The sequence below is a fragment of the Crocuta crocuta genome, unplaced genomic scaffold, assembly GCF_008692635.1.
Source record: "Crocuta crocuta isolate KB4526 unplaced genomic scaffold, BGI_CrCroc_1.0 scaffold5, whole genome shotgun sequence".
Lineage (NCBI taxonomy): Eukaryota > Metazoa > Chordata > Mammalia > Carnivora > Hyaenidae > Crocuta > Crocuta crocuta.
The window spans coordinates 4,157,501-4,180,215 of record NW_027530500.1 but is presented as its reverse complement, the minus strand read 5'-3'; the positions used below and the strand labels follow the sequence as shown (position 1 = coordinate 4,180,215).

The 22,715-nt window shown below is 40.0% G+C and overlaps 1 protein-coding gene across 2 annotated transcripts in view; it reads left to right on the top strand.

The window, feature by feature from the left end:
* The window catches only part of CNTNAP5 (contactin associated protein family member 5), an 801,668-nt gene that overhangs the window by 648,148 nt on the left and 130,805 nt on the right, over positions 1-22,715 (top strand). For both annotated transcript variants that reach the window (XM_077766729.1, XM_077766728.1), the window contains exons 15-16: positions 13,075-13,202; positions 13,380-13,550. In XM_077766729.1, the coding sequence (XP_077622855.1) occupies positions 13,075-13,202; positions 13,380-13,550 (299 nt within the window). The remainder of the gene's footprint in view (positions 1-13,074; positions 13,203-13,379; positions 13,551-22,715) is intronic.

The following is a 22,715-nucleotide window of genomic DNA, read 5'->3' as shown; positions in this document are numbered from 1 at the left end:
AGGTTTTGAAGACCCAGAAGAAGTTAGCTAAAGTTAGCATAGTATGGGTAGGTAGAACCTTCAATATGCTCAGACAGGGAAATGTGAAATCATATAAAAATCACTACTTCCCCAAGACACAAATATTTTGGTGTAATTGTTGCCCCATTTTCACATGGGGGATTTACAAGAGAAGAAGGCAGGAAAGAAGACTAAATCCAGATTCAAGAAGCTCCTTGTCTGTGAAGGAACAATGAGATCCCTGTGTCTGCAATGAGACTGTGGGCATAGAATCTCCTTTCCTACGTGAAAATTACCAGAGCCTTGTGGAAATGCATTCATAATAAGTCTATTATTTACTGCAGACGAGAAGAGTACAAAAGCTCACAGGATTGTGAAATAGTCATATTTTTGGTTTTTGTGTTGTTTTTCGGTAACATTCATCCAACTGCATTCTCAGCTTCCATGTGGTCAAGCTGGCTTTCCACGCATCTCACGGTTTTTGGTTTAGAGGAGAATGCCTCTATTAGGATTGCTGGTGTTTCAATGTGCTCCTAAGAAAGCTCAAATATATTTACCCTGTACAGTTCCCTCAAGTTTCTGCTTTTGGCAAAATTGATCAAAAAACTGATTTGGGCTGGGGGAGCATCTAGCAGATAGCAGCTTGATATATTACCACTCTAGGTAATATTGTCACTTAAAAATGGTACCTATCATATACTGAAGTATTCTTGGCATTTTATGTACTGTATTTTGTAACATTATCCCAACAGCCCTTGGGCATCTCTTTTGCCCAGAAAAGGAAACTGAGATGGCAAGCTCAGATAAGGTTAAGTGAGTAACATGAGTAACGGGGGCAGCATGGGATTCCTGCTGAATCCAATGATTCTCTTGGTGACTACATAAAAGGAGCCACCAATTTGAGATTCTGAGTTATGGCAGGAAGTGAGGATGCCAGAGACACATCTCCCAGGGATTCTCCAATCACATCATGGCAGCCTGTAGGTTTCCTTTTGCTAAAATAGGTTGCTCCAGGAGGCCCAGCCGTCTTCTGGGCCTCTGGTAATTGATAATCGCTTATTCTCTTTAATCAACCTCTGGAACTGAATAAATCGCTGCCATATATTTCAATGAGACCATGCAAAAAAGGGAAAATGGGCATGAGGTTGGTGCGAGGCAAGGTGAGTCAGCCCAGAAGGCAGAGGTGGATGGAGGGGAAAGAAGAACTTGATGAACACCAAAAGCACGACTCCTTCTTAAGAGTAAAGGGAAGTGTCAGGTAGGCATCACGATCAGATGTTCTACAGAGCTGACATCTCCCGGGGTTTCTGTCTCAGTCAAAGAACTAAACAGGAAGAAAAGGAAAAAACAAAAAAACAAAAAGGAAAAGAAATGAGAAAACTTTGAATGAGCGACAGTTTTACATCAATGATTGTAAAGGAACTTGTCTTCAACTTAATGGTTTGACCCATAGAAATCCTGCCAATTGGGGGATTTCTGATCCCATTACTTCAGACTGATGGGCTGTGAAGAACAGCAAAGGACACTGGTGACAGCTCCAGGCTGGACACAGCACAGGGGCAGTGGGCTGTGTGAGTGGGAAACCATCAGCCATGTGGAGGGATCCGATGGGTCCGGCAGCAAGTTGGAGGAGGCAGGGAAATTGATCGTCCCAAGCATGCTTCTTTGTGGGGGTCCATGGCCCTAATGAGGACTTATCTCAACCAAACAACCAAGTAGAATTGAAATAAAACTCTGTTGCTTAACAGTAGAACTTTTTCAAAAATGTATTCATAAGAAAGTAGAGACTTTTTATGTGATTTTCAGTAACTCTGTTCTTTGGCTCTTGTCCTTGATGCACTGTTACATAAAGTGATGTGGTACAAGATAGGAAGAGAAAATGGTATAAGGTTTAAATTCTGGTCATCTGGTCATCCAAAAAAAGGGAACCTATTATTCTGTTTCTTAAAAAAATATACAGGATATTTTTAGAATTTTTTTTTTAGTATATGGAATCCTGAAGCTTCAAACCACTCTTTTGCCATTGATTCCACTTCTCTACCACAGAGAAATTATTTAATAAATGGTGTCAAATCCATGAATGAACAATTGAATGTCTTCTGTTGGACATATTTTTACTCTCCATAGGTCAGGCCATGGTCATTGTAGGATTAACTGATCTTTATTTCATTGTTAGCTGTCATCCAGCTTTTATAACCTCATAAGAAACATTCACCCAAAGTTTAGTCTAAACTTTCCATCACACATTCATTTTCCTTCTGGCTCTCAAAGAGTAGTTAGAAGTGGCCACTCTGCTCCAAAAGTTATCTTCTTGTACATTTGCCTTCAGTTTTTCTCCTTGGTAGCTCCAAGCCTAATCCAGGCCCAGGACTTTGACCTTCATGACGACCCTTCCTGCCATTCCCACAAGATTTACAGAGACAGTGGCCTTTAAAAGGAGGGTGCTGGATACATCCAAGGGGGTTAGGGCTTTACTGTTTCCTCTCATAAGCTGTTCTTTGATCTCACAAACCTCCTTTCCTCAACCTTCCACCCCTGAGATACTCAGACTTGGTACTGTAATGGTGCCTCATTCTTGGGAGTGGCCTAAGATGGCGCAGGACTCCTGAATTCTGACAGAAAGGAAAGGATCGCCTCAGAACACACTAAGGCTCCATGTTCATTGCGGGTTGAATTTTATTACTCATGAATGTTTATGAGCTATTCCCCTGCCTACTGAGTTTTGAAAGTGCTTTTGTCCCTAGCAGGCAGAAATTATGAAAGCTTTATCTGTATTTTTACTTTCACTCTCTGAATGCCCACATGCATCTAGAAATATAATCCAGGCCTGCGCCTCGTGTGAGAGAGAAGGATGCACAGCACTTTGCAGGACCTTCATGCATTGACTGCTGAGACAATGAATGAAATAATGAATACATGGGGTTTCCTTTCTCCCCATCCTCTCTCCCTGGCCAAATATGCCCTTCACTTACTAGTTATTGTCTGCTGTTTAATTCATTACATTTTCACTTAAAATGTATGTCCTGGGGCAACTCGATATTGGCTCGTTTACACTAACTATCCCATGACTAGATTTCAGATCATTTGTAGACAGAATGTGTTGTGGTGTGTCCAGCCAGAAAGAATAGAAAGCATCACATACTCAAGAAAGAAGGAACAACACAAAAATGGGGAAAAAGAACTTATATCCGGAGGTCGATAATTCAAAAGCAACGTATCACATCATTATTTTATAGACTTCTAAATGGAGTGAAATAGTTGATATCTTAGCAAACACAGGGTGAGGGATTGTTTTTCTTTGTTGTTTATTTGTTTGTTTTAGTTAGTGCTGCCACCATCCCATCACTTATTGGGAAAATATTCAATATAAGGAATTTAAGACATATTGCCTCTAGAAAACAAAGTTTAGTTATAAAATACTCCTTAGTATTTCATTTATTTTTATTTTTTTAAAAAAATTTAATGTTTTATTTCTTTCTGAGAGAGAGAGAGACAGTGTGAGCAGGGGAGGGTCAGAGAAAGAGGGAAATACAGAATCTGAAGCAGGCTCCAGGCTCTGAGCTGGCAATCAGCACAGAGCCCGATGCGAGGCTCGAACCACAAACTACAGATCATGACCTGAGGCGAAGTTGGACGCTTAACTGACTGAGCCACCCAGGCACCCCTATTCCTTAGTATTTTAGACTGAGACTTCTACATCAGTTCTCTGTCAAGCTATACCAAAACAGTCCCTAAATTATCTGTGAAGTCACATCACTTGGGTAATTGAAAAATTGTGAGTATCGGAAATAGAACCCAAAGTTAATATCAAATTTAAGAGTTTGCATTTACATAGTATATTTTATATAACACTTTGATTCAGACTATTATTGTATAGCAACATATTATAATTATACTTAAAAATGCAGTGAGACTTGGGTTTCTATTTTTATTTGCCTACTTATCAATAAGTGTACGGCATTTCTCACCTAATGGCAGCTCTTACTCAGATCCAAATTACATGAGCTGCTTCTCTCTTTTATCTGCTCTGCAAGTTTGCTCACAATTGTCAGTTCTAATTCACCCAGTACAGTTTTCTATATTTAACAAAGCAAAAGGGGAATATTTTTCTTGATTTTTTTTTTTTTTTTACTTTTAGGAGCTCATTTTCGTAAAAAAATATATATATACATTCCATTATAAACTTACTATAAAAATCCAAATGTTCCAGAAATATTTAAGGAAAAAAGTAGAACCTCCTTCCTCACCACCACTTGGAATCCATACTTGAACTCTACATGTAAAATCTGATGCTTAACGGTAACAGTTGGGCCTGGAACTATCTATTTCTACATAGAAATATCTTCCTGTGTGTATGCCATAGTTACTAAATGTGAGATCATATTAAACATACTATTCTGCAGCTCACTTTTTGCACATAAAATATGTCTTGGGAGCTTTTACTTGACATCATTAAATAAGCATGAAAACGAGTATATCTTGTCCATTTTAATGGCTGCAAAGTATCCACAGTGTCTGTATCATAACTTATTTTACCATTCCTTTATGATAAACATTTTCCTTGTCAGTGACTTTTCACTCTTAGGGAAAAAAGGCTGCCACAATCATTTCTGAGTCTTGATTTGCACCTTTTCCACTTTGAAAATTATTATTTCTTCACTTAAAATTGTCAAATTATCCACTTTTCTATTTTGATAGATGTGGCCACATTGCTGAAGGTACTTAGGATGTCACCCAGACCACAAAGGGGGTCAGTTCAGAACTGAAAGCCCTGACTCTGGGGGACATGGTCCTCTACCTGAGGAGGGATATGCAGAACTCAGTAGCATCAAACATGGCTGCACAGGGAGACATCAGGTATAAGGTCTTTTTGCTCAGAACTTGCTGGAACCCTTAGAGCCAAGTGTGGACAGCTGTGATGGGCCCCCAGTGATACTGAGTTCCTCTCCACTTCCTTCTCTCTGCCTTGATCATTTCGGTCATGCCAGGTACTGTTTCTAGGCCCATGGGGACACTCTAGGATAACTACAGACAAATCCTAGTGTCTTCTGCACTTTTCTCAAACTGTAAAGTCTTCATCATTAAGAAAAAGAGGAGGAGGAGAAAGAGTAGGAAGTCAGGAAATAGTTCTATCTCCTTTCCAAATCTGCCTTGGAGATTTTCATTGAAAATATCATGAATTAATACCCATAATACACTTAGAACATACAGGTGGGGCGCCTGGGTGGCTCAGCCAGTTACCTGGATAGCTATTGATTTCAGCTCAGGCCATGATCTCGGGATTCATCAAGATTAAGCCCCACATAGAGCTCTGTGCCGACAATGTGGAGCCTGCTTTGGAGTCTCTGTCTTCCTCTCTCTGCTCTTAACCTGCTCACATGTTGTCTCAAATAGATAGATAGATAGATGATAGATAGATAGATAGATAGATAGATAGATAGATAGATAGATAGATAGATAAACTTTTAAAAAAAGAACACACAACTGTAGCTACTTTTGCTGCCAGCACCCTCCTTCTCTGGATGTAAAATGTAATTGATCTCTAAGTAACATTTTATTATGTAATGAGATGATCAAATCCTGGATTTGTCACTTAACTAATTATACAGCCTAAATCATTTAGACTCTCTGAGCTTCTGGTTCCTATTTTATTTAAAAAAAAAAAAAAAAAGGAGAAGGAGGAGGAGAAGAAGAACAAAAAGAAGAGGAAGAGGAGGAAGAGGGAGAGGGAAAGGAAGAGGAAGAGGAAGAGGAAGAGAAAGAAGAAGAAGAAGAAGAAGAAGAAGGGAAAATAAGAAAAGTAAAGTAAATATTTCTGCTATCTCTGGGGAGTACTGGTTGAGTTAGCAGTAACTTCTGCGTCTAGTACATGAACCATGTATTTATTTCTCAGAAATTTGTTAGTCATCATTTTTAGTATTTTCACTGTTTTTACAGTGTCTTAAATAAATGGGAGGAGGCAACATTGATTTATTGAAGTTAATCTCTAAAAAATAAATACCTACATCTACGTCATAAAATAGATAGAATTAAGTAACACACCGATACCATCAAAGATAGCAGTCAGCCACCAAGACTTGAGATGAAATGAGGAAGGAACAAGCAAGGTCCCTCTCCCAAAAACAGGGCTGCCTGAAAGTTCACTGGTAACAATTGTCCTGTAATGGATGGGTCTGTCCGCAAAAGAAATCAACCAAGAGATTGCTTGTAAATGTGTAACCGAAGAGTTTGTGGGCTCCCAGAACGCCTGTCAAGGTGACCCACGTGTAGTATCAGGGAATGCAGGGCTGGAAAATGATTGCAAATTTGTAAACTGAAACCTAGTCAATTGAATTGTATCTTGTGTGGAGAAAGCCGGTGTGAATGGAATGGGGATGGTCAGCCGGAGACCCCTGAGGACAGCTCAAGGACTCAGGGTCCGTGCTCTGATGCCAGCACTGTTTGGAGAAGGTATAGACTGACTGTGAGAAGGAACAGCGTCCCCATGTGAAAAGCTATGGTGGGAGGAAGACCAGGAGACCAGAGGGGCAAGGTGATTACAGCAAATGTGTGCTGTTCAAATCCTGGCCTCTCTGCTTGCAAATGATGCACTCTGGGAAGTTGGGTCACCTCTGTGGGACTCCGTTTCCTCTCCTGCACGAAGCAGCTGATGATTACAACATTGTCATAGGATGTCCAGTGGACTAAATGAAATCCTGTGTGAAAATCTATTTTTGTGCTCACATGGCCAGGGAAAGGCAAGAGCCAATTCCCATGTTCACGTTCAGAGATAGGAGGCACTCAGCTGAGCCCCAGAGCCAGCAGTGGGTTCTAACAATAGCAGCCCTAAACTCAAGCAATACAGCTGACTCCTGAGTTATTTTTTGTAGAAAGAACTCTTCGCAACGGCGCCTGGGTGGCTCAGTCGGTCAAGCATCCGGTTTTGACTCAGATCTCTCAGGAATTGTGAGTTCAAGCCTCAAGTCTGGCTCTGTGCTGACAGTATGGAGCCTGCTTGGGATTCTCTCTCTCTGTCTCTCTCTGCCCCTCCCTTGCTCACGCTCTTTCCTTCAAAAATAAACATTTTAAAAAATAAAAAAAACTTTTAGAAGGGCACCTGAGTGGCTCAGTCAGTTAAGCATCCAACTTTGGCTCAGTCATGATCTCACAGCTCATGGGTCTGAGCCCCATGTCTGTCTCTGTACTGACAGCTCAGAGCCTGGAGCCTGCTTAGGATTCTCTCTCTCTCTCTCTACACCTCACCCTCTCACACTCTGTCTCTCTCTCTTTCAAAAATAAATAGATATTACAAAAAAAAAACTTTTAGAAAGAACTCTCCATAAAATACAATTGTGGTTTTAATAAGAATTTTATTGTACTTTCAACTATGTTAAATATTTTGGAATTTGGACAGTACCTCTAAGAGACAGAGACCTCCTGTCATAACCAACTTTTAAATACGAGCATGAATCATGATTCGCGTGGGCGAGCATGTTTCTGGGAGTCTTATGGTAGAGAAGGAGAGTAGGAAGACAGTAATGAGATTGACAGCAGAAAGCCAGTGCAGGTAACCACCACCAAGGCGGGGCAGAGAACCTGGAGCTCCCTTGAAATAAAACTGAGTCATGGAAGGCAAGGGTAAGGCAGTCGGATGGTGAGACACAAAGCAGGTGAGCCTGGTGGAAGTGGTCGATCAAGAAGGAGGGAGGAGTGAAACAAAGCTAGAGAGAAGGCCTGCATGTGTATGGCTTCAGCCACCAGGAGCACAAGGCCATGTCCTTCATGGGACTGAGTAACATCAACAAGCAGAGGAACATATCCCTGGAGCAGCGACAAGTGGCGGGGGCTGGGGCATGTTCGTTAGACATGGCAGTTGACATCCAAGAAAGATGTTCCATAGGCAGCTGAAAGACTACATATTCATTGTGTGTGTGACGGGGAGGAAGGCAGCGGTGTGAAATGCTGCCACAGAGGGGAATGAGTTAGGGGCTGACGTATTCCGTGGAAGTTAGCAATTCAGTGAGTGGAGCTGCATGAGAGGAGAGGAGGATGGTTATGTGAGTTGAGGAGGAAAGGGAGAAGAGGGGCAGGAGATAAGGGGGAGAATGCAGACAGTTCTGTGAAGAACTTTCCTGGCACTACTGAATGCTACTTCTGTTCATATCCGGAGCAGATCAGTCAAACCAGGCCTCCAAAAATCTCCACCTGTGGTAGGGTTTTCTTAATTAATTTTATACTCAAAATCTTGAGGGTCATCATCACTTCTTAATAATAAGGTAATATTGGGTGGACTTTGGCTGTATTCATACACCCAGGCCTGGTTTTGTTCTCCCACATCTACATGAGAAGAGCCCTGTGATTTCAAGTTTCTAGAATATTTTAGAAGAACTGTAGTTTCTGACATGTTTAAATATTGGCAAACTTGTCTTGATTTGCCCCCCATGTTTCTTATGCTGGGAATGAAAACCAAACCTCCAGACAAGGGTCAGAATAGAGAACAGAAGGATGGCTACGACCTCCTGGTGTGGACTTGTATATGTGGCAACAATGGATGCTTGCATTTGCTTTTCTTTTTGGCAGCGAAGTGACAGCCAATTTGCAATCTAATCCCCTAGGTCGTCTTTATCAGGAAGTCTTAAGAACAAAGACACAAGGGAAATAATTGCCCTAACAAATGTTGGGGTAGCATTACTGGCAAGCATCAATACAGTTCTTCAGACTTGCAAACTTGCTTATGGGCATCTGGGTGGCAATTCCTCCTGCCCAGCCATGGAAGGTGGGGGGCACCATGTCACCCGCTCAAGGGAAGGGTGTGCAAAGGGTCCTGAGACCGATCCACTCAGATTCACACACAAGGGCTTCAAAGGGATCTGAGATCTTAAGATTTTGCATAATTTTCTAGATTTTTCTATCTTATGCATAATGATGGATGGATTGATTGATTGGCTTAATTTTTTTTTCACCTTGGAGTGACTGAAAGAAATAAGGATGTAAAAAGGAAACAAAAACTTTCTTAATGTGTTGAGTTACCCAAATGAATCTACTAAAAGAAGCTTACAGAGCAGAAGTTAACTAAAATTGGCCAAGGAAAAAAGAAATGACAGCCTGTGACTTTTCACCATACTTTACCCCAATGAGTCACTAAAGAAATCAGTGGCCCCTGTTTTGCTCTGCAATCCTGAATTTGGTAAAAACCCAAGATGCAGATAATGAAAGGAAGGGGAGACCATATTTCCTGTGACATGTCCTTTCATCAGCCTGTGCGTGTTCCGAGGACCTCACGTCTGCCACTTGTACCCTTACTGCCCTCTGTTCATTCACACCAACAGTGAAGCTCCCTTTCTTATTTTTCTTTAAAATTTTTTTTGTATTTCACTTTTTTTAATTTCAAACTTTACAGGGAATGTCAGTAACTATTTATTGAACCCTCACCCTGTGTTAGTCAGTGTGTAAATTGTTTTTTATACATTATCTCCTTCAACTTATATGGTATCAATTTGGTATTAGTATCCCCATTTTAGAGGTAAGGAAACTGAGGCCTGGAATGACCTCACTGACATTTCAGAACTAGTGTGTCAAGACACATGGATTCAACCTGTAACAGTCTGGTCAAGATGGCAATGCTTATCCATTAGAACACAATGGCTTCTGGACTTATAAAGTACTTAAGTGCCCTATATCCTAAGGAAGTCTTGCATATTGTTCCAAAGGAAGGCAACGTCTATAAAATGTGTGCCCTTGAGAAGGCAAGTTCAAACCAAAGAGAAAGGAAAACAAGTCAACGTGTGAAAAGAAATGTACAGCTGTAGACTCCCTACTTATCAATAGGTACCACCCTAATTTGTATCACTGTGTAGCATCTTATGGGTAAAATCTACCACCAATGCCCCCCACCCCAGTATTCTACCTGTTGATGCCTTGAAATCATACCATCACTCACAAATTGAATTAAATCCAATTTCATTCTCATTGTGACATTAAGAGCATGAATAACTATACAAAATATTGTTGATGCCTGGCTTGCCCATAGTCTGCATTTCCGTGGCCAAGGCAGCATTGGCTCCCACCATATCCTTTCTTTCTTTCCTCCTTTTTAATAGAATGTTTAAATCCATTGTCAAGATTTAAAAATTGAGAAGTTCTACATTAATATTCCAGTCTGACCCACTTGTTTTACATTCATGAATAACATTATTACTTGTTACTAATGGATATCACCATCTCCTTTAGCCTTAACAACTATTTTCTACCAGTTTTCCTCTCTCTCTTTCCCTCTGACAATGAAGGCATGTGTCAGATTCCATTTATTATCTAACACAAAGCTGGCTTCACTCATTTTTATTACTCATCTGGCCCCTGTAGGAATTTGAGTTTCTATCTGTGTCTATCATATTAAACAACTTTGGAGAGCAACTTCCTTTTTCCCCCAGTTGTCAGATTTAAAAAAAAATTATTTTTGGTATTGTGTCTTGCATCATCAAACTAAATATAAATTTATTTTCTCTGTTGTTTGGAAGGGATTTTTATCCTTAGAGTGCTATTTGTACATTCCAGCACTTTAGCCCAGGGCATCAAATTGAGGCAGACAAGGTGCCAAATGTGTAAGGGAGGCAGTAGTTAGAATTGATGGACAGACTTTGGTATCGAACATTGTCACCCTGAAAATGAAAGTGGAGAGAAATAAAATCCTAAAGCAAAATAGTTTCTTCAGGGTTGCATATGGGTTTGTCTTTATTCTACTCTGACCACCTGGAATTTGCTTCGAATTCTCTGCTAGGAAAGATATTGAAACATGAAGACTGAAATGTTATTCTGTGTCTTTGTAACATTCATAGATATCCTTTTAAACAGGAACAAAAATCTTATTCCCTGTCCTTTGAATGGCCTGTAAATACAGGTACTCAAATAGTCAAAAATGGATGAGTGCCTTTCTTTACCTTTTTGGTTACTTGACCTGACATGTATGTGTGTGGGTGAATATTTCATTTATTTATTACCAAGATTGAATGGGTAGGTTTTTCTCCAATTCTTATGAGTTGGATGCCAAAGCTTAACATTTAATTTTCTGCAATGTTCTGTGTAGTATGAGATCTTCGATACAGAATCATAGCTGGATGCATGAAAAGATGGATTGAGCTGCCTGAGGCTACAGAGGGTTCAAGGACAAAGATAAGAACTAAAACGAGTATTACCACTACCATTGTTGAGCACTTACCAGAGCTCAGGCACCATGCTAAGTGACCATATGATCTCATTTAACTCTTTCAAATAACTCTGTGGTATCGACTTTATCTCCATTTTAAACATGAGGACTCCATGGAATCTTAGAAAAAAAAAATGATTTGCCCAGGTTAACACAGCCAGGAACTGGGGACTTGGGATTCTAGAACCAATCTGTGTGCTTCTATAGCTATGTCCTTAAATCATCACCTCACACTGCTGCTGCCAGGGTTCCCCAGTTAAGGCTTTGGGATACGAGTTTCTTGGTCTAAACTCAGAGCTGTAAGTGACATGTAATGCTCCTGAAATATAACACTGATTTTGAGTGCATTTTGAGTGTTTTGTTGACTTCTTGGTGGCTACCGAGAAAGAACCCATATGAATCTGCTTCTTTGTGTTGTTGGTATCAAATGCATCATATGCTTTGCCCTGAATATTGATGCATGGTGCTGGGTCTCCCAATTCCTTGGTATAGACCACGTGATCTATTCAGTATTTAACTGAGGTTGGACAGGTGGGGAGTCAGCCCAGTCTGTGGGGTTCCCATACGACCCCATAGGACACAGTTCAGCTTGCCATTTAAAGTTGGGAGCACACCAGATGGATGGAGCATGGACATGACAAATGTGCCATCATCTTTTCTAGCAGGGCACTCGATGCTCAGATGAGCTAAATGGAAGAGCACAAATGCAAAGTTCTCCTTGCACACTTATAAAGGCTCTTGAAGAACACTGGTTACTATCTCAGGACTCACTGTGGTATAACACATTTTCTTTGCTCCCTGTCTTTCAGAAATTTCAGCCTTTTATTAGTTGTGAGTTTCATATTTTCTTGTCAGAATGAAATATTAGCACACAATATACAAGCATCTTCAAGGAGTAAAACTATAGGTATATACATATGTGTTCAATTTAGACCTGGCTATTTAGGGCCCCTTCTTAAATTCAGATGCAGGGTAGATACCAAATATGTGACTGAGCCCTTGTGTCCTGTGAACTTAGGCAAATTATCTGATATCCCTGAGCCTCAGTTTTCTCATCTGTGAAGGTAAATAATGGTACCCACTGCATAAGGGTGCTGTCTGGGAAAAAATATCCCCTGGTATATTTCTGGCTCAAAATATTCATTCAATGCCCCTTTTTTTACCTACACTTTTATTCTCTTAGTTAAATGGTATGTCCTTACCATGAGTCAAAAAACACAGGTTTAAAAAAGGGAAAAGCAATAGCTTCACCCTATTTAATTTTTTTTTTTTTTTGCCAAAGGGTGACTAGTTAGTTCTTGAGTTGTATAATTAACCAAGACAAAGCCAGAGCCCTTAACTACCAAGATCTTTAAAACATGGAGCACAATGAAAAGCAACAAACCAGTAACTCTAGATACTTGTTTTTACCTAGAGTTAAAAGGTGATAAGAAACATCCCAAGCTGATTAAAATCTGTAGGCAGGTGGCTGAAACAAGTCCTTGGAGTGATTTCAAGTGGGATTTGTGGCCCCTATTTCAAGTCAGTTACTGAGCTAGCCAATCTCTTTGTGGAAAGAGAGCCGATGTTTGATGTTACATCAGCACGGCATCAGGCAGGTGGGGAACAGTTAGCTGCAACAAGCGACAGCAAGCTCTGTAAATTACCTGCGTTTCTGGAAAGACTTAGGGAAAATGCAAATGCCACGGGTGTTTGAAAGCTGGCCAAGGATTATGTAATTGGCATTCCAGTCTTTCACTTATGAGATGAAGAGCCTTTTGTCTCCCCCGCCCTGCCCCCACCCTGCTGCTACAACCACCCAAATCACTTCTGAAAAGCAGAGTCTTGGTAAAAGAGTCCCTACATTATCCACATTTTCTCCTCTTTTTTTTTCTTAAATTTATGTTTTGCAGGACAAATGATACTGGCTTTCTTTCCTTCAAAGACCACTTGCCTGTCACTCAGATAGTTATCACTGATACCAACAGATCAAACTCAGAAGCTGCTTGGAGAATTGGTCCCTTGCGTTGCTATGGTGACCGTGAGTACTAAATCGAAAGAAGCTCTCTCTCTTCATTACATAAGCACAAGATGTTTTTATTCCCTTATCCCCTTTCCCTTCAGTGTCCCTCAGTCTTGAAAATTATTCACATGCCCATTGCTTTCTATATCCCATTCCAAAACAATGAACCACGCTAAAGGATTTTTTCATTTGCAGGGCACTTCTGGAATGCGGTATCATTTTATACAGAAGCCTCTTACCTCCACTTTCCTACCTTCCATGCAGAGTTCAGTGCTGATATTTCCTTCTTTTTCAAAACCACGGCTTTATCGGGAGTTTTCCTAGAAAACCTTGGTATTAAAGACTTCATCCGACTTGAAATAAGCTGTAAGTGCCCTCATTTATGAATTTAATGTAATGCCAACAGAAGTCCGAGTGTTATCTTTGCTACTAACAACTATTGTATGTACATACTATCAGATTAATAACTCTGGACAGGTGTAAAAATAGCCATGATAATTTCTGGTTCCTTCTAATGCTTTTTGTTTCATTATTACCAATCAGTCTTTAGTTGTTCTCTCTTCAAAATAGGGCATTCCTATTTTGCCCCTGGGTGGCTCAGTCGGTTAAGCCTCTGACTTCGGCTCAGGTCATGATCTTGGGGTTCCCGAGTTCAAGCCCCACGTCAGCTGTGCTGACAGCTCAGAGCCTGGAGCCTGCTTTGTATCCTGTGTCTCCCTCTCTCTATACCCCTTGCCCACTCTCACTCTGCCTTTCTGTCTCTCAAAAATAAATAAACATAAAAATTTTTCAAAATAGAGCATTCCTCAAACTCCCATAGATGCCTATTACAGTGTCCTTTTTCTGTCCATGGGTACTCTTTACCTTCAACTTTAAACTTCCACACCGCAAAACTTTTTCAATACAATTTTCATGGAAAGCTGAATGTGTAATTATTGTGCACTCTATTCACATTTGGGGTCTAATTTTTTATTATACTTTTCTTTAATGTTTAAAAATATTTTATTTATTTTTGAGAGAGATAGAGTATGAGTGGGGGAGGGGCAGACAGAGGGAGACACAGAATCTGAAACATGCTCCAGGCTCTGAGCTTGCTGTCAGTACAGAGCCCGATGTGGGGCTCGAACTCGTGAGCCACAAGATCATGCCCTGCACCAAGCCAGACGCCAACCGACTGAGCCACCCAGGTGCGCCTAATTTTGTATTATACTTTTGTTCTGAAAGTAATTTCCTGATTTATTTCCCACCATTAGGAGTGTGTGACTCTCCAATCAGAATTCCCATTGTTTCCCTGCCACTTCACTGTAAGCAGTGTGGTGTATTTCCTGAATTTTACACCAGGATATGGATCATTTTCTAACATCCCCTCTTCTATAGAAGTTATAGTCCTTAGTGATCATAAAGCTAAATGAAGAATAATAGAAATGCAAATGGCAAAATGTCCTCATATTGAACTCCTATATGTGATCATGCCAATAAAATGTTCCAATACAAAAAAGAAAAGACAATGTAGGACATGAAAATTTTTTAATTTTATTTATTTTTCATTTTTTTAATGTTTCTTATTTATTTCTGAGAGAGAGAGACAACGTGAGCAGGGAAGGGTCAGAGAGAGAGGGAGACACAGAATCTGAAACAGGCTCCAGGCTCTGAGCTGGCTATCAGCACAGAGCCCAATGCGGGGCTCGAATCCATGAACCGTGAGATCATGACCTGAGCCAAAGTCGGATGCTTAACCGACTGAGCCACCCAGGCGCCCCGAAAATTTTCTAATTTTAAAATGAGAAGGGCAAAACCATACCTGCATATTGGTGTATTCCAGTAAAAGTCATATTAAAATTTCTGTTCCTTTGACTTTATTTCTGCAAATTTATGGATAACTTCATCAAAACTGATGGTCTTCACATGTACATGTTCAAAAAACACTATAACCAGATTTGTCCATCTGTCTTCTCTTATACTGATCAAAGGATACTTCTACTAATTTTAAATTTAAAATATTTTTTCACATCAAGCAACAGACATGTAAATTTTAGGAAAGGTTTTAAACATAAAGATACGCTTGACAGAGGGCCACCTCTCGCTTAGTTGGCAGGGTATCTGATTCTTGGTTTCGGCTCAGGTTATGGCCTCCTTGTTTGTAGTTTCAAGCCCCATGTGGAACTCAGCACTGCTGGTGGGAGCCTACTTGAAATTTTCTCTTTTCCTTTCCTTCTCCCTCTGCCCTTCTTCTACTTTCTCTCTCCCCCTCTCTCTTAAAATAAATAAATAAACTGAACAAATTAAGTTTGGTAGATATTCATAAAATATTTTATTCTACCATAAATGCCAGGAATTGCAATTCTTTCTATGTGTTTTCTTCATAATTCTAACACCTTTTAAATATCTCTGCAATCATTAAAAAAATCCACTAAAATTTTTGCCTGGAAAATTCATCACAGATTACTGTTCTATTTGGTAAAATCTCATGGAGTTCCTAAAGGTTTGGACTTGCTCGAGCTCTCTGGGGTGCAATTTGTATCCACAAGGCCTGTGATAATGTGTATTTGTGTATTCCAACAATAGTTTTGAGATAAACGATGATAGCACAGGAATTCTACAAATGAGCAAAAAGAAGTTGGATTCTTACTTTTAAAACTAAGCACATATATTTGAGTCTGCATGTTCAGGAGCCAAAGGTATAAATGGAGTTCTCTGCATTAACTTCCCTCTCAAATATAATATTTATTAAGTGGTAAGTAATAAAATGTGCTATTTGAAGCTTACATATACATTATTAAAAATTCATACTGACATCAGCATTTGTGAGAACTTAGACCAACAAAAGGTTTTTTTTTTTTTGAGGAGGAACGTTTTTTCCCTGAGATTGTTTAGAATTACTGCTTTCAGTTGCTTTTGTTGCTTTTCCAATTTTCTATACTCAGTGTCCCCCCTTACATCTAAAAAAATGGACTCTTCCCACCATCTTTCCCTTGTTATGCCCATGACCATGAAGGGTGTGCTTGTCATTAGATGTCTCATTTATCTGTGTCTAAATTTTTTAATATTTATTTATTTTTGAGAGAGAGAGAGTGCAAGCAGGGGAGGGTCAGAGAAAGACGGAGACACAGAATCGGAAGCAGGCTCCAGGCTCTGAACTATCAGCACAGAGGCCCACGCAGGGTTCGAACCCAGAAGCCATGAGATCATGACCTGAGCCGAAGTCAGACACTTAACCTACTGAGCCACCCAGGCGCTCCTCATTTATCTGTGTCTAAATGGATGTTTTCTGTAGTTTGATTAAGGCATTTGACCCATATTACAATAATGATCTGACTGCATGAAATACCCTTGAAAGTATAAGTAATGTCTTAGCAACAGAAGCTTGGAAATTTGAGAGCTCCAGGAAAAGAGCACAAAAAGCGCTAGCTGGAGGAGGTGACTGAACTGTTTGTCCCAGCCCCTTGCAAATCACCAAGTAGCTAAGTGTTTCTTTTGCAGTTATAGCACAATACGTACAAGGAAAGAGATCTCCTTAATTGGTAGTTTTAACCTCCTTTTACTCTAACGATTTAGACCATTAATGGGAGGAAGCTCTTGTGGCTTTAATGTGAAATAAGATCTCTCATATCTAACTTGACCAGGCTCTGAAAGTGTGGAGTTGAGTGCCAACCATTGCATAATATGGATATAATAACCTCAATGTAAATTTAATAAAAAGCAGACCCTAAGGCCTTTTGATTCATTAAAACAGCAGCAAATGTCATAGCATATTATCACAAGGTAATGAGCAATGATTTAGTGTTAATTACATTTCAATGTCCAATTTGTTTGTACTTTCTTGTACTGCATTTTGTCCTTTTGGTCGTACAGAAATGTTTAAATGCAGGTGGTATTCAGTGTGATGAAAACTTTAAAATCCATTGGCATAATTGTTTGCTGTATACTTTTTTCACCAGGTTGAAGAGCATATATGTTTTTGAAACAAGTTATTATATAAAAATTTAAAGCGTAAGACTTCATGATTTTCAAAATATTTTATTTGATTGTTATTATTTAAAAAGCAAAAAATAAATTGGAAGAAATCTTGCATTTCTTATTAATGGCCACACTCATCCTATGCCTTTTCTGCAGATAGATTGTTCACCCTAGGGGTTCATAACAAGATACTTCTACAGAGCAGCTACTTATAAAGGAAATGGTCTTTAAACACATGAAGTGGCTGAGAATAGATTTCTCTTCCATCCCCAAGGAGTGTTCCTCTATAACTATCAGGACAGGAACTTCCAAAGTTGATATATCCATATTGTTCGACAGGGAACAAGATGTGTCTCTGAAATTTTCAATCCATTTCCTTCTGGGTCACTTTCATCTAACAACCCCTGTGAATTCTGTAGTGTTGAGATTAATCCATATTCTAAGAGAAGCAAGATATTTTGCAATGTCCTCAAGTCTTATTAGTGGATCTGGTTCAAATGAGACTGAGGAATAAAATCAGCTGTTTTGACAATTATCTCACAACGGCCATGCTGATGGAAATCAGTATTTGGGAGGAGGCAAGGAGGAGCAGAAAGACATGGCTGTTGAGAGTCAAGGGGTCATAGTGGAGAGAGCCTGTTGCTTAGAAGCCCATGTGGATTCAAACTGGCATTACTCTGAGTTGAACTGTGAGCATGTCCTTCACCCCTTTAGTGCTTACTTATGCAAAAGGGGGTTTATGACACCCATATGCAAATCAGATATATTTGGCTGCAAGTCAAAGGAAACTTGGGGGCGCCTGGCTGGATTCGTTGATTAAGCATCAGAGTCTTGATCTCAGCTCAGGTCATGATCTCATGGTTTGTGAGTTTGAGTCCCATGCCAGGCTCTGTGTTGATGGTACACAGCCTGATTGGGATTCTATCGCTCCCTCTCTGTCTGCACCTCCCCCATTCAAGTTCTCTCTCTCAAAATAAGCAAATAAACTTAAAAAAATAGAAAACTCAATATGAACTGGCAGATGCAAGACTGGAATTCATTAGTACAGGAACATGTGACTAGTCCAGAATTGGCAGGGCACTTTGTTTCCGGTTGGATTCATCAGTTTAGTAATTTTATCTGTGGCTTAATTTATTTCTCTTCCTGCACTGATTTGTGAATACCTACCTCAGTCTAAAGCTACTGCACCTTCAAGGGAGAGCTACATTTTAGCTGGTGGGAAATCACTTCTTTGCCAGCTATGCACACAATCCTGCTGGTATGCCACTCACTTAACTACTATGACCAATGCCCTTGGTCGTGAAAGTAAAGATTGCCGATTGGTTTTGCCAGAGCTCACCTTTACACCTGGAAGGGGGACTAGCTTTCCCTAAAGACTGTAAAGGAGGGAAAAGAATTTCCTTCTTAACTTTTCAGTTCTTGGCTGAGACCCCTGTAGTAAAAGAGTAACAAGAGAAAACAAACAGAAGTTTATTGACATGCACACACCATGTATACATGGGAGATGCACAGAGAAGAATGAGTAACTCATAGAGGTGGTTCAGAGCTACAGCTTACTGGAGTGTATAGGGGGCTCAGTCATTTAAGCTGCCAACTCTCAATTTCAGCTTAGGTCATGATCTTGTGGTTTCATGAGTTCGAGCCCCTCATTCATCTCTGCACTAGCAGTACAGAGTTGCTTGGGATTCTCTCTCCCTCTTTCTCTGCCCTTCCCCCACTCGCACTGTCTCTGTCTCTCTCAAGTAAATAAATAAACTCAAAAAATTTATAGAAAAAACTACAGCTTATTAAACAGCATGTTCAACAGAGAATAATAACTTTATGGAGAGATAATCAGACAAAAGAAGGCAGTTTTTAGGTTTTGAAGAGCAGAGATAAAGACTAGTTAGTAGTGTTTGCTATGCAGAGGCCTTTTGTAGGCTGAGAGGGTCTAAAGTTGTCTCCAAGTAATTAGCTTTTTCTGCCTGGTAGAGAGGGGAGGAAGAACATCTTTGTAAAATTATGTCCTGCTTTAAATATCCAGGAGGAGAGCAGGGAGCTTTCCTTGTCTCTGCTTCTTCTCAGCTGCCTCAGAATCAACCTGATTTTAAAGTAGCTTTTTTGGGGGTGGCTTATTCTGCTGGCCTTCAAGCCTATGGAAAAAGTGAATGAGATATACATATTTCATATATGTTATATACATATGGAGACATATATATGATATATGGAGATATATATGTGATATACATGGAGAAATACGTATACATGAAATACATCCATATATATAATATACATATACATATCGGTGGAAAGAGAGAGACTTGAGTTGTGATGTTTAGTGGTATCATATCAAGAATATTACTCCCCAAAAAGAAAAGATTACCAAATACGATGAGAATTTGAAGATGGAGTCCTCAGATCCTCAGAGATTGATAAAATTAATACTAATAATTCGGTTTATACATTACTATAATATAATCTTAGACTAAATTATTGAGTGTCTGTTCTGATTCGACACTGTACTAAACACTTCCCATTTATTATTCATTTTGCTTTCAAACACTCCTGTTGATGATCATAAAAATACTGTGCAATTTTTTCATTGTTCAACTCCTACTTCAATCTGCAGATAGGAAGGTGACCCTACTTAGTAACAGGCCCTGAGTCACACTGCCGCTAGGAGTCAGACTCCAGAGTCAACACACCTCTCTGCTCCTTTATCCGCTTTGCAATCCTTCCTCAACATCCAAGAATGCTAAGACTCCAGAGAAAATAAAGTTTTCTTCATGATTTGCGACATAAGACATTCAGGAAGTCCCTGAAATTTTATGCAAAGGGTATGTGCTTTTTACCTGGAGTTTCCATCAGATCATATGTCTATAAAAATGTTTAATGATATGTCATCTAGTTCATGTTTCTTATATTATAGATGCACACATAGAAACTCAGAGGTTAAGCAACTTCTTCTTTGTCCATAAATGGTCCCTGGAATCTCTCTCATGCCCCACAAGGGGTGGGGGCTGAGGACACAGACATGGGGTTCAAGGAAAGAAGAACTTTATATGGGAGCTCTCTCTTCTTCTCATCTTCTAGAAGTACTTGATAGACACTCTCTTTCACTTATGCACTTTCCTCCACTTCACATATCCCTTCTTCATCAGTCTTTTTGAAAGTACACTGCAAGGGGCACCTGGTAGCTTAGTAGGTTAAGCATCTGACTTCAGCTCAGGTCATGATCTACAGTTCAATAGTTTGAGCCCCACATTGGACTCCTCACTGACAGTGCAGAGCCTGATTGGGATTCTTTCTCTCTTCCTCTCTGTCTCTCTCTGTCTCTCCCCTACTCACACATGAACTCTCTCTCTCTCTCAAAATGAACAAATAAAAATTTTTAAAAAGTAAGTACATGGTGAGCTCATTGGATTTCATTCATCTGTACATTCTCAGGGCCTAGCAAAAGGACTGGATTGGTAAAAACTCATTGAAGGCTAACTGATACTTTAGCTGTGACTTGAACCATAAGGTGAGTAAATGATGAGAGAAGATATTTGGGAGACAGGTGGGAGAAGGGAAGTCCAGGGGGAAAATCATGCTGGAACTAAGGCTGACCCAGGGCTTCTGGTTTTCCCATCCAGGGCCATCAGGTGACATCCATCCTTCCAGAAAACGAGAGCAGGCTTATGTTTGCCTCATTTGCCCTCCTCCGAGTCACTAGCCAGTGTTGGAGTATCACCCATTTACTCAGATTATTTTTATTCACTTGTATCCAGGCACCTCTATTATATATTCTAAGTTTGTCCTCCACCCCACCCCAGGGGGACTGCCTAGACTTGAGAGACTATTTTTCCCCCCATAGGAAGAGCATGTTAAAAAATGAACTCTAGGAACACATCATGTGGATTTAATTCTTAACTCTGCCCCATCTGGGTTGGAACAACTCGTCAGCTCTGTTCCCTCAGGGGTAATATGTTACCTGTCTCATAAGGTGATAGTGAGGCTTAAAATATTAAGGAGTTCACTCATGAAAAGTGCTTACTGGCTCATGGTAAGCACTCAATAAACATTAGCTGTGATTATCGCATTACCGATTCTCCCCCAGTTCTAGGGGAATGAGTGAATAAAGTGGGTCTTTAATAGTGGCCTAAATAAAATTCAATAATAATATATTTTTTAAATCCAAGGAAGTTAAAACCTTGGTATAAACAAAATAAATCTAAAGAAACTTACAAGATTGCATTGAATGTATATGGTGTAACATTTTAATGAATGAACCCTTAGTTGGATGAGAGCTCCCTGTATACAAGCCCTGGGGCTAGATGTCCAATAAACCAGGTGTTCATCTAGAGTTTGCCGACTCGTTGGGGAGACAGACCATAAATAGATCATTATACAACAGGGGGACAAATGTTGGAACAGGGATAAGCCCAGACAGGAAGCCTAACAAGGAGCGGGGTAACAGGGTGACAAGCAGACACAGTGGTAGAACAAGAGCTCTGCGAAGGTGTGCTGTCCATGTAGAACTTAACCATGAGACCAGGTTTGCAGGAAGGCTTTTAGCGAAATCGTTAACATTTTTCCTCTCCAATTCTCACCAATCTTTACCTGTTTTCTGTAAAGAGAAATAAATTGAGGACCTAGTTATCTCTCAGTTAGTGTTTATTTGATCTCAAGATGTATAGGACTGTGAGGTGGCATCTGTGGCCTGAATAAGAAACACGAAATGCCTCAAAGGGCCAACTTCACTCTTATTTAATCTTTCAATTGCTGAACCCAATTTGTTCTCTTCAATTGTGTCTACTTTGGCTTTATGAGCCAAAGCCGTTTACTTGGAGTACATCTTCTGTGCCAGGCAAGGTCCTATGAACTTCATCAGGATTAATTCATAAACAACCTGACGATGAGGTGCTGTTTTTATTCCCATTTTACTGATGAGAAAATTGAGGTGTGACAAGATTGAAAATGTGCCGTAAGTCATGTAAGTCATGGTGCTCTCAGAGTCCATGCTCTCAAATCCCATTTTAAGGCCTCTACCTTAGTGCCTCCCCTTTGGGTCAGGGTTCACACTGAACAGCATGCAAAACAATTCAACCCTCAGTTACGTGAAGTTCCATCTACTGGGGGCTTCTTATACTGAGACGCATTCTCTGAGTGTGAAGGCTGAGGAGGGTGTAGTCTGGGATGGTATTGGACCTTTGGTGTTACCTGATTATTCAAATCTGGCAGCTGATGTCTTTGTCAAATAGCCATGTCCTGTTTTAGCTCTACTACAGAGGAGACCAACCAGGGTGCTGAGAAGGAAGGCAAGGCCTGGCATCAGAAGGCTCCAGGGACTCAAAGGGGACTGTCTTCTCATCAACATCAATTTCTAATTTGCCTCTCCCCATCCTTCAAACTTAGAAAATTCTTATGTAGTGATGGAAAATATGAAAAGACCTACTCAATAGAGGAAAATGGAGATGAATTCTACTTTTGGAGTCAGATTCTTTGTACTGTCTGTGTTACACTTCTCTGAACTTCGGATTTCTCACCCATAAAATGAGAATGAAAATGATGCCTTTCTCACAGAATTTTTTTAAGGATGAAAATGAGAGGATC